General features: G+C 43.5%; 1 protein-coding gene across 1 annotated transcript in view; it reads right to left on the bottom strand.

Moving 5' to 3' along the window:
- The window catches only part of Tmem131 (transmembrane protein 131), a 168,011-nt gene that overhangs the window by 38,886 nt on the left and 114,413 nt on the right, over positions 1 to 14,712 (bottom strand). Inside the window, exons 19-25 of the mRNA XM_003471684.5 lie at positions 13,658 to 13,744; positions 3,470 to 3,622; positions 3,295 to 3,370; positions 3,001 to 3,118; positions 799 to 937; positions 574 to 683; positions 85 to 151 (exon numbers count right to left, since the gene is read on the bottom strand). Coding sequence (XP_003471732.1) covers positions 85 to 151; positions 574 to 683; positions 799 to 937; positions 3,001 to 3,118; positions 3,295 to 3,370; positions 3,470 to 3,622; positions 13,658 to 13,744 — 750 coding nt within the window. The remainder of the gene's footprint in view (positions 1 to 84; positions 152 to 573; positions 684 to 798; positions 938 to 3,000; positions 3,119 to 3,294; positions 3,371 to 3,469; positions 3,623 to 13,657; positions 13,745 to 14,712) is intronic.

Below are 14,712 nucleotides of genomic sequence, written 5' to 3'. Positions count from 1 at the left end.
CAGCCAAATTTAAGGGCAGCCAGTAGATTTCTCCCATATTTGCATTAATCACATTAAAGAACAGTAACAAGGTTCAATACTTACACTGTTTCTGTAGACTTGGAATTCTAGTGTTCTCAAATCTATTTTTGCCACCTTACTCAAGTTAAACCTAAAATGAAAAATGCACATATATGTCTTAAATAACAACATAATTACAGAGATTACGGACTATATTTTGTGCTTTGTTTGCAAACTGTCTTTTGGCAAGTTTTAGGGTCAATATCAATAGCTTTCAAGATTAAAGGCTATTATTCACTTTTAAAAAATGGAAACATATGAAAAATTCCACTTTATTTTTAACATATTTGTTAAAAAGGGAGTTTCACATTGCCTCAGATTGAAAGCTTTTCTACATGCTGAATGCAGTATGAACCCCTATCCCTAGAATCATCTCTCACCTTTAGACTTAGAATTTCATTAAGTTAAACCTAATGTTCTATGAGCTGTAATGATATTTTAATTGCATAAAACAATAATTTCTAGATAGTGCTGTATAAAATATTTAGATTATGAAAATAGGCTAGTGCTTACCTTGAAACTAACTTATCTACAAATACTGAAGGGTTGGAATACAAAGCCAGGGGAACAAACTGAACATAGACAGGAACATCTGCAGGATTTTCCAAGGTAATCTCTTCTTCCTTAACCAAAGCAATGAAATGTTAAGTCAAGGACTTCTATAGTTAAAAGCAAGAATCAACTACTTTGTAATCTTGTTACATATTTTTATAATCTGATGTTATTCTGAATACTTACTGAGGAGCAGTTTGTATTAGTGAGTGGGAATTTCAAGTGCCGGGGTGAACTAAGTACTGAAGGCCACGAGAGCTCAGCAGTGATTTTTGACACTATATTTTTCTGAAGGTCTGTATTTACTTCAAACACAGCGCTCAATCTAGAAAATCAATATGAGATATTTGAATTCTCTAAACATAAAGAAATATTACTACATGTATATACTTGGAAAAGTTGATTCTGGTCTTGAAAACTAAACAGGTTTATTCATACATTTCTCAGCTTTTAATGCTATATGATGATGTCTTTATTTTGTCTCAAAATGTCTGTCACTGATTGTCTGTACTATTTTTTGTACTATGTGAAGGATGACAGACCTTAGGAATAACTCACAGGGCATTAGTGCATTCCTGTGTAAGGTAGGGTTCTTAAAGGATAAATTCAGTATGAAAAGTTTGGACTATATTGGGTAATTAGAAAAAGCAGATATATACAAGATAACATATGATGCTATGGGAGTCCTAAAGAACCTTACATGTCTAAAGGAAAGATCTAGATAGATACCAACAGCAGGATGATGGAGGAAAACAAATAAGAAGCCTGTAGCCTATGGCTTTTACTCTTTGCTCCTCTACAAAAACAAAACAAAAAATCCACACATGTAATGAAGATGTCCCTGAAGGACATCTGAACAGTGAAGGTTTTGGGTAGACACATGTAAAGTTCCCAGTCACCATTCATCACCTCATTTTAATCTTTTTCTACCTATGAGCACTTACAATCCAGCTGTTTTGAACTCGTAACACATTCATAAATGGGCTAAGGTCTCTAAGACCAAACACTGAGGCCTATTTTAAGAGGACCCTGACTGAATTATGAAACGGAGACACTGGTAAGAGTGTTTTATGAGACCAGTAGCAGTATTCCTCTGTGACATGCATACTGACAAGGTGACATAAAAAGCAGGAGCAAGGAGCATGCCACACTCGCCATGTAACCCGGGCATGATGGTGCAGGGCAGGATGGCGTGCATGGGGTGCTGGCCCACGGGCAGGCAGGAGTCCTGCTGGAAGGCTGCAGTGCTCCCTGGCAGCTGAGCCTAGGGCAGCCCTAACAAGTTACTCACCCATAACTACACATTAAACCTGCAGATGGCCATGCTGCATGGTCCATTGGGGAGACACGGGATACAAAGTAGTTTTAAATAGTGTTCTCTTTCTAAGTCTATTAGATGTCTCTCTGTACTCATTTTAAGATTTTAAAAAAGTCTTAACTTTCTTCTGCCTTAAGACAATTTTTCATGATACAGCATTCGAATAACTCTGAGAATTAATCTAAAATAGTCTGAGAATTTTACAATACTCATGAGGTTGGCTCTTTATTTATTTATTTTTTAGGCAGGGTCATGCTATACAGTTCAGGCTGGCCTCAAATTTGTGGCAAGTCTCCTGCCTCAACCTCCTGAGGCCAGGATTACATGCGTAGCCATTGTGTCCAGCCTAAAGTTAGAATATTTTGATTCTGATAAATATATTTCAAATTTGCCAATTAAGAAGACATTTTCATTATTTGTCATATTATTATTCTAGGAAAATTCTTTTCCAAAGAATATGAAAAGGCCAGGTTTTTACACTACTAAGTATGACTTTGCTTTTGCATCCAGGTGCAGTACTGACTTGTCATCAACATATTTTCTAACTCACTAGAGACACTGTGGGGAGGCACAGTGGGGAGCTGGGCCCTGGGTGTCTCCTAATAGTCCAGTGCTTGGAAATAGATGAAGACATTCTTTTCACAAGAAGCAAATACACACTTGTGTCCTGTTCTGGGAGTAAGTCTAAAGGAGGAAACATCTTCCTGATCTTTCACAGCAGTGAGTGAAAGGTAAAGACTAACCTCTTATGGAAACGAGCGTGTCTAAGGTGAACCCCACAGTCATCCTACAGGAAGACAATTTCAAATCGCTTCTCTGATTTTAAGGAAATGTCTCGAGCATTGGAGAAAGGAGAAAAATAGTAGGGTGTGTATTACTGAACAACATATAATTACTATGACAACTTAAGATGCCTCACTAGTAACTTTCTGAAGATCTAGACTTATTCTCTTAGCTATAAAACAAAGTAACCTAATGTAAAAATACAGTGACATTCAGAAAGTAATTTAAGAGGTGAGACTTTCCAAACTTGTTAAGATCATTAAAATACTTAAACCAAAGTCACTTACCTATGCCCTGAACCTTCCTTTATTCCTGTCCATGCTCTGAACAGGCTCTGATGTGAGTCCCAGTCGGCATCCCACATATCTTCCTGCATGGCCACCCCGGGCTGCACTTTGGGTTCAGCTGAAACAAGGAAACACAAGTCACGACAGACCCAGCTCTAAACCCCGCTGCCAATTTCCCTTCATGATTTCTATGGCACCAAGGAGACAGGGCTGGACAGTAACAGTGGCAGCCTTTTATTAAGAGAGCATCTTGGGTGAAGTGAGAGCACGACACAGAAGAGCAAAATAACTTACATTTGGATAGAAAGGGCAAGCCAACATAGCAATGATCCCCGCACTGCAGTCCAGGATCAAAATACATGTTTGCAATCTATAAAGAGGCACAGGAGAACTATGAACCCCCAATCCATACCCGGTCACAATAACAAAGTATTAATGGATGGGAATTCTCAACTGTAACACTTCAAACCTTGGACTTTTTTCCTGGCTCCAAGTCTTCCCTATTCCCGCGTAATCGTTTGTAGTAAAATCGCACATCTTCTGACAAAGATCGTATTTGTTGTATCTTTACCTTCTGTGAGAAGGAATTCATAATATTTAAACTTTGATGAACTACTTTCCCCTAAAGAGAAAAACAAACAAACAAAAAACTCATTTATACATTGAGAAATTTTCTTAAGATAGTATTTTTAAGCTACCACAGTCCAAAGACCTTGAGAATTTACTCAGTTGATAATCTCTAAATTTTAATCAAGAGCTACCAAAAAACCCCAAACCAGACTAAGCCAAACAAACAAAAAAACCCAAACTTTTTCTGTTGTTATGGCATGTAACAAAAATTGGGTGCATAATCTTTGCAATCTTGTAAAAATGAATTAAAAGTAACAACATTCAGTGTGACGTTAACATATGGAAGATCCCAACAAAAAGACAACTTTAAATAAAAAGCCCACATTTTTTCTTAATGAAGTCTTTTTTTTTTTTTTTTGAGACAGAGTCTTGCTATGTCATTCAGGCTAGCCTTGAACTCATTATGTAGCCCCAGATTGCCTTCAGCTGGTGACGATTTTCTTCTCTTAGCCTCCTGAGTACTGGGATTACACACATGTGTCATCATGCCCAGTTTACAAGCCTTTTTGTTTATAAAAGAAAAATATGCTTCAACCACCAAGGAGATATTATCTTTTAAAATACAGATTATCAAGTATCTTATAAATGTAGCATACAGATTTAGTTCTTACATAACCAACGACTGTCCTCTAGCTATAAGCTTTTACTAGGATGCTGTCATGGTTTAATGTAAAATGTCTCCCCATGTTCCCATGTGTGTGGAAGGTGACTGGATCATGGGGTGCTCTTCTCCTCAGTGGGTGCCTCCGTGCATGAGTTCAGTAGCTTAGTATGCTGGAGCTGGCTGGAAATGCATCACTCAGGGTGTGACTGGAAGGCTCTGTCTCTCTCCCTAGCTCCTCCCTCCTCAATCTGCTTCCTGGTCACCATGGCTGAGAACCTTTCCTCTGCTATGTGCATTTCTAAAATGACAAAATCACTTTCCTACTATAGTAATATCTCGGTTTATGAATGCTTCTGCTTGCAAACAACTTGGTTTGCAAATGAAAGAGTTCAGCAAAATTCTGCTTGCATTTTTGGACTCTCATCAGGTGACAAATCCAACCATGGCCATCTTTTCCACACCAACACAAACACAGCTCTCTTCCCCAAAATTGTAAACTGAGGCAACACTGTACTTAGCATTAAAAGACAATGCACAGGACCAAGCGGAATAGTAGTGATATTGAGGCCAGCACTATTCCTCTACTATGACGGCCTTTTGAGAACAGAACACACTGGAGATCCCAGCATGTAGGCTCGGTGGGCTGAGACGGAAGAATACTGCAAACAGGCTAACCAGGGGCCTGGGCTTCACCAGCCTGGAAGAACTACTTCCCTCCAGCTCTCCAGATTGCGGTGAGAGCTAAAGAGGTCAGATAAAAAAGTGTCTTTTGCAATTCTATTCAAATATTAATATTAAACTATAACTTATTTACAATGTTTATTCTGAGTTGTGGTTTCCAGCAGACAGCTTTACAATTTTCCTTATGATAAAAGGGATTTTACAGAACTTGGTAACGTTACTTCACGCCAAGCCAGTCTCCGGTCCTGAAGCTATCTGAGAGCATTAATACGAAGCATGTTAAAAGCCGACGCCTTGCTCCTACATAGCCACATTATCTACTTCACTCATCAGCCTTTTCACCATATGCTTTGTCATCTTTGGAACTGACTTCAAACTCCCTGCTAGGACCCCCACCCTCTTGGCACATGCTGGGAGATCGAATTCAGGGTTAGGTAGTATTTTGTTCAACCACTACTGACAGCCCCTTGCCACTTTCAAGGATGTATGCAAAGGTAAAGTAGATCATTAATTGAGAAAATAACTATAAGACAGGACAAGGTTCTGTAGGACACTGAATGAAGTCAAGGGTTCAGTAATTGGTACGAAGTTAAGTGACAGAAGGGGAAGGTTTAAGACCCAAATTGAAATGTATTGAACTTCTTAATTCAAAATTTATTATTTTTTTAAGGAGCTAAATTTTGATTAGTTTTACTGCATATGGCCTTGAGATTTTGCTTGTTTTTGTTTCTCCTAATCCACAATGTCTCCTACTGTAAGGTAAGAGACTTCTACATTTGCCCCAAAGTCTTCCTGCAATAGTCAGGACCTTCTGCTTTCTAATGGCTTTTTTCTTTGTTTTCTAGGGTCCAACTGTAAGTCACAGCTTGGATTCCTCTATCACCTCCTCATTGTTGCTTTACTTCATATGATTTTATTAGGACACTCAACCACCATTCAAATGATTTATCTCTTGCCTATAAAATGTTCCTTCTCCATCTCTTTATCCCTTTATTCATGAACTATCTACTGAATTCTTGAACTGGAGGTAAAAGATTCCTTTCCAAAAGGATCTCGGAGACTTGTGGAGCAGATCAATCTATAAGAAAATATTTATTGCATGATGAGGATTGCTGCAAGACAGAGGATTTGACAGTGTTCTAGGATAACACATGAAACAATTAGTATTGTATAGTCAGGAAATCTTTAAGAGTCCCTGAACGGGGACACTACTAAACAGCTTATAAATGAATTTAGATGGGAGGCTGAGGCAAGAGATTTGAGCCCAGCTTGTGCAACCCAACAACTTAGTGGGACACTGTCTCAAAATAAAAATTAAAAACAAACAAAAAAACAAAATACAAAGGCTGGGATGTAGTTCAGTGGAAAGGCCTCAGATTCAGTCCTAACACACACACACACACACGCACACATGCATCAATTCAAAGTAACAGCAGCAGCAGCAGCAGCAGCAGCAGCAGCAGCAGCAAGATTCAGTCGAGATAGTTTTATAGAGTATGTTTCCTACATCCAATTTTATGTGTATAGTCCCACACATTTATTTACATAGATTTATGTGAGTTTAAAATTATGCATTTACATTTACTCACAATGGAACACACTCAACTTGGCTAGACTCTATTTAAAATCAAAGAATCTTTTCTGGTGATTAAAATCTAAGTGAGCCAATTCTGCCTTTTTTTTTTTTTTTTAGCATAAAACAAACTACTGCAAAATAACATTCTTTGGAAATGATTTTTTAAACTGGCTCCATGTATGTGACTTGACAATTTCTTATCAAGCTAAATAAAAAATGATCAATTGTGGCAGTCATTAAGACAAAATTCTGCCTCCATTTTACCGTGATAAATCCCTAACTGCTTTCCTGCAGGGAGTACATTTTCATCATTAATGCATGTACATATATAAACATACATAAATACATAAATGCTTCTTTGTGTTTTTAGTAAGCATTTCTAGGATTTTCTCAAAAATTTTTAAGTTTTCATTTTAAAAGGTCTCAAGATGTAAAGTTGATCTTAATTCTTTATCTCCCTACACTTCATATTCTTTGATAATGTGTATGGCTCATGTGTTTCTACAGATCCCATACAGATTGTGTTTGTGACCATTTAGACCATAAAAAGATCAGAACTAAATCTACAAATTAAAAGGACATTGTTGGGAGCCGCAGCCCCGAGCCTGGTCGCCTCACTTGGCGGACGTGAGGCCTGTAGTAAAGAGTAAAGCCTGAGGTAGATTACCCCTCCCATCGAGCACGTTAGTTTCCTGCTTACCGCGTAAGCAACCCGCTCAACAATATAGTCTGCCTGGCAACTGATGATGTTAGCCAATCAGCTTGCCTTGCTTACTTTAACATGATTGGACACTGTATCCGTATATATACTGGTGTCACCCCTGGGGGGGAAGAAGAAGCCCGGAAGTAGAAGCCCAGAAGGAGCCGCGGGGAGCGGACCAAAGGAGGCTTCGGCTGGGAGCGATCCCAGGGCAGGCTGTACGGAGAAGGAAAATAAAAGAAAAGGTTGTCCACTGCCAGACTTTGTCGTGTGTCCTTCCTGCCGGCCGGGAGCGACCATCGACATTTGGAGGCCCGCCCGGGGACTGATCACCCCCGAGACGTGGAAGTGGACAACGCTCCAGTACAGAGCTGCGAGACAGGTGAGTTGGGGATAAGCCTGGGCTCTGGGTGGCGCGCACCTACAGGGCTTTTAGACTCCCCTCAGGCTCACGCGTAAGTGGCGGATTCCTTGGGCCTCACGCGGTGAGTAACATATTAAAAGATGGGAAACATGTTAGGTAGCAACACTAAGAGCGAGGGTGGTTGTGGAGAAAGCTCTCAAGAGCTTACAAAAGTACGCAGGGTATCTGAGCAGGCCCAGTCAGGGAGCTCCCGAGAGGGGTCCGTCAAGGGGAACAAAGATGCTAAGGAGGAGGACGGGGCTCTAGCCTCGGAGTCGTCTGACTCCGAGGACGAGGGAAAGTTGAATGGCAAGGAGGCCAAAGAGACCAGCTGTCAGGAGCCTAAGTCGCTCGATAAGGAGTCGCAGGGTTCTTTCCCAGTAATTCAGGGTACCACAGAGCCATTTGTTGACTTTGTGGCCCGAATGCAAGATGCTGCCGATAAGATATTTTCTGATCCGGGAGTGGCTCGACCGCTGGTAAGGCAGCTGATTTTTGAGCAATGTACAAAGGAGTGCAAGGCAGCGATAGCTCCTCATAAGAACAAGGACCTCAACGCCTGGATTAGGATATGTAGAGAGATAGGGGGGCCGCTCTCCAACTCGGGAGTGGCTGCTCTCCTGGCCGCGGCTGTACAGCAGAGGGGACCTCGCGGGTTAGAAGGGGAATGTAAGGCTAAAGGGTGTTTTGCCTGCGGGGAGCCAGGACACATTAAACGTCATTGCCCAAACAATGCAGATGCTAGGCCTCGCCCTAGGAATGAAGAACCATATGTTTGTGGGCGATGCAAGAGGGGATCACACAAAGCTGAGGAGTGTAGGTCGGTCTTTGATGCTCAGGGCAACCGTATTTGTGGACGAGATGCTAGAGGGCCAAAAAACGGCCAGAGGGGGCCCCCTTCACAGGCAGGCCCCCGCCCCAGAGACAGGACAGCTCAGGATGGCAGCCTTCAACAAGGGCCACCCCTGGGTCAGCAGGTGTGGACCTCAGTGTCGCCTCCAGACTTATATTAGTGCCTGATATGGGTGTTCAAGTGGTTGAAACCACCTTTAAGGGACCGTTACCCGAAAATTCCGTGGGTCTGGTGATCGGGAGATCCTCCACGGCCCTTCGGGGTCTCATAGTAGTCCCGGGGGTCATAGACTCAGACTACACAGGACATATTAAAATTATGGTTCAATCTCTTGTGGGTACTATGGTAATCAATAAAGGAGACAAGATAGCGCAGCTCTTGCTGCTCCCCAGTCTCCACAAGAGATTCCCCTCAAAGCAGAAAATTAGAGAAAGTCAAGGTTTCGGTTCCTCAGGGGAAGTCTTCGAGGGACTCCATATAATACTTGATAAAAGGCCCATGCTCTCACTTAAGGTCAATGGCAAGAGTATAACAGGGCTCCTAGACACAGGAGCTGACCGTTCCATTATCTCTAGAAAGGATTGGCCCTCCAACTGGCCCACCAACACTGCAGATAACACGCTGCAGGGCCTGGGGATGGTGTCAGCTCCTCAGGTTAGTGCTTCAACCCTGTTCTGGTGCGATGAGGAGGGTCATCAGGGCCATTTCCAACCATTTGTGTTGCAGTTGCCAGTGTCTCTATGGGGAAGGGACATCCTCACTCAGATGGATGTCACGCTTACGTCAAACTGCTCCCCCCAGGCTAAGGATATACTCAGGAACCAGGGATATACCCCCGGCAAAGGCTTGGGCAATGCCCTACAGGGTCGGACATCCCCAATACCAGTAGAAAACAAAAAAGGTAGGCAAGGGCTGGGTTTTTCTTAGGGGCCGCTAAAGAAGCTCTCCTACCCACTTCGATCAAAATCACCTGGAGGTCAAATGATCCGGTTTGGGTACCTCAGTGGCCCCTGCCTAAGGAGAAGCTATTAGCCTTGTCAGAAATAGTCAGTGCACAACTTAGATTAGGACACATTAAGCCGTCGACCTCCCCATGGAACACCCCCATTTTTATAATTAAGAAAAAGTCTGGCAAATGGAGGCTGCTCCATGATCTAAGGGCGGTCAACGCGCAGATGCAGTCCCTGGGGGCGGTCCAGAGGGGGCTGCCAGCTCTCTCAGCCATCCCTCAGTCCTGGCCAGTTTATGTTATAGATCTTAGAGACTGTTTCTTCTCAATCCCCCTGCATCCAGAGGACACTCATAGGTTCGCCTTTACTTTACCCACCATTAACCAAGAAAGCCCTGATCTCAGATACGAGTGGATAACGCTGCCCCAAGGTATGGCCAACAGTCCCACTATGTGTCAGATTTACCTTGATTCCCTACTGGCCCCCCTACGGAAATCCTTTCCCAAGATAAGATGTGTGCATTACATGGACGACCTTTTGCTCAGCGGCAGGGACCCAGACATGCTAAATAATATGCTCGGCCAGTTGGTCGAGGCCCTGAGACAAGCTAATCTGCATGTTGCCCCCGACAAGATTCAGGGAGGAGAAATGGTGACCTACTTAGGCGCGAAAATCTCCCCTATGCTAGTCTCTCCACAGAAGGTCACCATTAGGACGGATGGCGTTAGGACCCTAAATGACATGCAAAAACTATTGGGAGACATTAATTGGATTAGGCCATATTTACATATACCAAATTCAGATCTCAAACCCCTGTTCGACCTTCTGAAGGGAGACCCAGATATAGCCTCCCACAGGAGGCTCACTCCTGAGGCAAGAGCTGCCTTACAGAGAGTGGAAAAAGCCTTAGGTGGGGCTACCTTACACAGAATTGAACCAGGGCGACCCTTTGATGTCTGTTTGCTACAGACTAGTCTACAGCCCACAGCGGTGATTTGGCAGAAAGGACCATTACTGTGGATACACCCTAAGGTCTCACCTGCAAAAGTCATAGAGCATTACCCGGAGGCAGTCGCTTCATTGGCCCTTGAAGCGCATGATAGAGCTGTCCAACATTTTGGCTCAGGACCACAAGCCATCCGAGTACCCTATACCGCCAGCCAGATCAAGACCCTGGCTGCCTGCATAGATACATGGGCCATTCTGAGATGTGTTTTCCATGGGGATATAAACAATCAATACCCTAAAGACCCTATCTTGTCATTTGTCACTCAGCACCCTATAATTTTTCCAAAGGTTACTGCCTCTGAGCCATTAGTCCCAGCAACTACAATATACACAGATGGCTCCAAGACGGGGATAGGCGCCTATGTGATCCTAGGCAAGCCCCCGGTTACCATACAATTTGAACCTGATCAGCCTCAGGTGGTGGAACTGCAGATCGTTAAAATGATTCTTGAACGGTTCTCAGAAGCCATTAATATTGTCTCCGATTCTAGGTATGTGGTCAATGCTATGCAAGTGCTTGAGACTGCCGGTTTAATTAGATCCACTTCCACAGTGGCTGGGCTGTTCCTGTCTATCCAGACATTGCTTCAGAACAGACACCATAAGGTCTTCACCACCCACATAAGAGCACATACATCCCTGCCAGGGCCTATGGCACAGGGGAATGCGGCTGCTGATACTGCCACTCGCCCGTTATGGATTTTTACCTTACTAACACCAATCGAGCGAGCCCGTGCCTTCCATGATAAGTTTCATGTCAATGCCAGGACACTAGCAAACCATTTCCATGTTTCCAGAGCAGATGCACGAGATATCGTGCGACTATGTGACTCCTGTGCCACATACAAACCCGCCATACCGATGGGAGTAAACCCTCGAGGTTTGATCCCTGGTGATGTTTGGCAGATGGACATCACACATATACAGGAGTTTGGGACTCTTAAATATGTTCATGTTTCCACAGACACCTGTTCTCACGTCATATTTGCAACAGCAGAAACAGGTGAAAAAGTGTCTAATGTGATCAATCATTGCCTGGCGGCTTGGGCCGCATGGGGCAAACCAAAAATATTAAAAACTGATAATGGACCAGCCTATATAGGCAAAGCCTTCAATGAGTTCTGCAAAATGATGGAGGTTCAATTAAAACATGGTATCCCATACAATCCCCAAGGTCAAGGAATCATTGAGAGGGCTCATAGAAGCCTCAAAGAAATTTTACAAAAACAAAAAGGGGGAGTAGGCCAAGGCCTGGCCCCAAAGGCACGATTATCCATGGCACTATTCACACACAATTTTTTAAATTTAAATAATGATAATTGCTCCCCAGCCGTGGAGCACTGCAACCCTTCCCCCAACCATAAAGGGTGGGTGAAGTGGAAAGATGTCCTGACAGGACAATGGATGGGCCCGGATCCAGTGGTCAGCTGGAACCGAGGCGCGGTTTGTGTTTTCCCACAGGAATCGGGACGAAAACCACTGTGGGTACCGGAGAGACTGACACGGGCGACAAAGCCCTCGACTGAAGATCAGACCTGCCCTACCGGAGATCCATCACAGACCAACCAACAAGATGAATAGAAATAGCGGTAGCCCGAAATGGACAAGAAGATCCTCAGGCATATGCATGGCTCGCTTGCCTAGCCTATGACCGAGTCTAGGGACGGTGAGCTTCCCACACTCCTCCTCTAAAAAATTATGACATAGCTGGGTAGGAGAGTCAATGACGGGTAAGAGCGTACTCCTCCGGTGCGACTCAACCTAAGCCAGGCCCTACCCCATCCTGCACGTAAGCCGCTGGACTGTTAGATGCTGCCCAGGTCTAAATTTCTCTCCGAGGGGATTTCTTTACGGAGAGGAAATGAGTGCAAGCTTGTGTGCATCCAGGTTCCGTCCAGTTTGTGCCTGGCCCTAGAAAAAGGACGAGGGCCTCAGGGCCTTGGCAGACCATGGCACGGCCGACCAGGGTCTAAGCCAAGGACCTACGGTGGGCCTACGCATAGGGCATAAGCCTCTGCACCCAGTCCAGGAAGGGCTACGATGCGCACATTCATAAAAAATAAAAAAGGGGGAGATGTTGGGAGCCGCAGCCCCGAGCCTGGTCGCCTCACTTGGCGGACGTGAGGCCTGTAGTAAAGAGTAAAGCCTGAGGTAGATTACCCCTCCCATCGAGCACGTTAGTTTCCTGCTTACCGCGTAAGCAACCCGCTCAACAATATAGTCTGCCTGGCAACTGATGATGTTAGCCAATCAGCTTGCCTTGCTTACTTTAACATGATTGGACACTGTATCCGTATATATACTGGTGTCACCCCTGGGGGGGAAGAAGAAGCCCGGAAGTAGAAGCCCAGAAGGAGCCGCGGGGAGCGGACCAAAGGAGGCTTCGGCTGGGAGCGATCCCAGGGCAGGCTGTACGGAGAAGGAAAATAAAAGAAAAGGTTGTCCACTGCCAGACTTTGTCGTGTGTCCTTCCTGCCGGCCGGGAGCGGACATCGACAGGACATGAAACCAAAAAAAAAAAAAAAAAAAAAAAAAAAGCGCGAAGCAAAGCCAATGGAACTGAACCTTGAAGGGGTGGCCAGGAGGAGAGGGGACGAGCAGTTAAGGGGGAAAACCACAACAAAGACAGGGGCACATGAAGCAGCCTCAAGGCCCCTACCATAGCTCTCAGCCCCTGAAGACAAGGCCAGGGTGTGGGGCAGCCCTGCGTATTCCACAGCTGCACCCACCCGGTTCTTGTACTTTCTTCCATTGTAGCATCAATCTTTGAAGCTCAGCTCTGATGTTGTCAATTCTCTGTTCCAAACTTGAGCTTCCCATGGATTTAAGTGCATTGAATTTTTCCACGCTATTCCCCCTACATGCCATTCTACCTTCTCTTGCCTCCATTCTTGCAAATCGGGTAATTCACTACTAGACTCCACTGAGGCTTCCATGCCACGCACGGCACCGCGGATGAGGTGGTTGCTCCCTGCCCTGAATGCACATCCTCACCACTCCTTACCTATCTCTGCCAAAAGAAACTCGAAGCCAGCTCATATTGTACCTCATCCTGAAATGCCTCAATCTCCCACTCTAGATAGAAAAGTCTGGAAGGAAAGCACTACTTCATATTCCTCTTTGCACCTTCTAAAGAACCTGGTGAAATGATCACTGAAGAACAACACTCATTACTATTGAATTCCAGAAACAAACAGGCAGTGGTGAAGGAAGAAAATCAGCAAGTAAAAGTCTATAAATAAAGTGTCTTACTGGAAAGGAAGGAGGAAGAACCATGTGCTTAGGGAAGCAGGTCAGGGAGCCCACTGCAATCACGGCCTTGACAGGAATGGTGAGGATCTGTAGAGGGAAGAGGCAAACCATAATGAGGTTCGTGTGCTAGTCCGTGAGGGATCTTGATAGTCACTGTGCTGTTCGGGGATGGGGATGCTGAAGAATATCATTTTGGGATTTTGATGAGCAACAATCACCTGAAAACCTGTATTAAAGTTACCCATGGATACTATCTATTCTGGCCAATGTTCTCCATAAAAATTTAATAAAATACAGAATATTTCCGAATGTCAAATGACAGTCAGTACCTGAAAACATAGTTAATAAGACTAAACAGTGAGGAAGGAATGAACACATTTTCAAAGCATAAAAATTTTATAAGTGATTAAAGAGGAAAGCAAAGTTGTCCTCCTAAAACCATGTATATAAAACCCCAGCATTTTCTAGTTATCTAGCTCTCTACTGTTTTGTATACAGAAAAAGACATCAATCTAACTTTAAAGAATGAGTTGATTCCTGTAGAGTTAGAATCCAACTCACATTCCAATAGCATCACAAATCAATTACTGATGCAGGGATATGAGAACAGTCGCCCTTATTTTCATTCGTGTAATATAAGCTTGTCTTAATTCTGGCATGTATTTCTATGATGAACATAAGCATGAATTTCTTACTTTCAGATGCAATTCATTTGATATACTCCCAACAAATCACTGATTATTATATGGCCAATTATGTTTATTTTGCAATAAGGTTTCTTTCACATGAGGGTTGCGTATGCTGAAAACACATAATGGGAAGACAAGGGTCGCACTTGTTGAATTTAGCAGTGTTTGACTTCCCAAAGAGCCTTTAAATATGAAATTATAAATATTCAGGTCTGGCAGAAATGTATCTATTCAAGATTTTACTGAATGTCACATTAATCCCACAGAAGTCTTTAAAAAGTTCAAAGAGCCTTTTAAAAAAAACCTCTTGATATATAATATTCTTGTAAATGTAAATGTAAGAACTCCAGACCTGATTCTGATGCT

The sequence above is a fragment of the Cavia porcellus genome, unplaced genomic scaffold (assembly GCF_034190915.1).
Source record: "Cavia porcellus strain 051 isolate PalLab524CR breed Dunkin Hartley unplaced genomic scaffold, mCavPor4.1 scaffold_18, whole genome shotgun sequence".
In the NCBI taxonomy this organism is placed as follows: Eukaryota; Metazoa; Chordata; class Mammalia; order Rodentia; family Caviidae; genus Cavia; species Cavia porcellus.
Note: the sequence above shows the minus strand (reverse complement) of the source record. Positions and strands in the feature narration are given on the sequence as shown.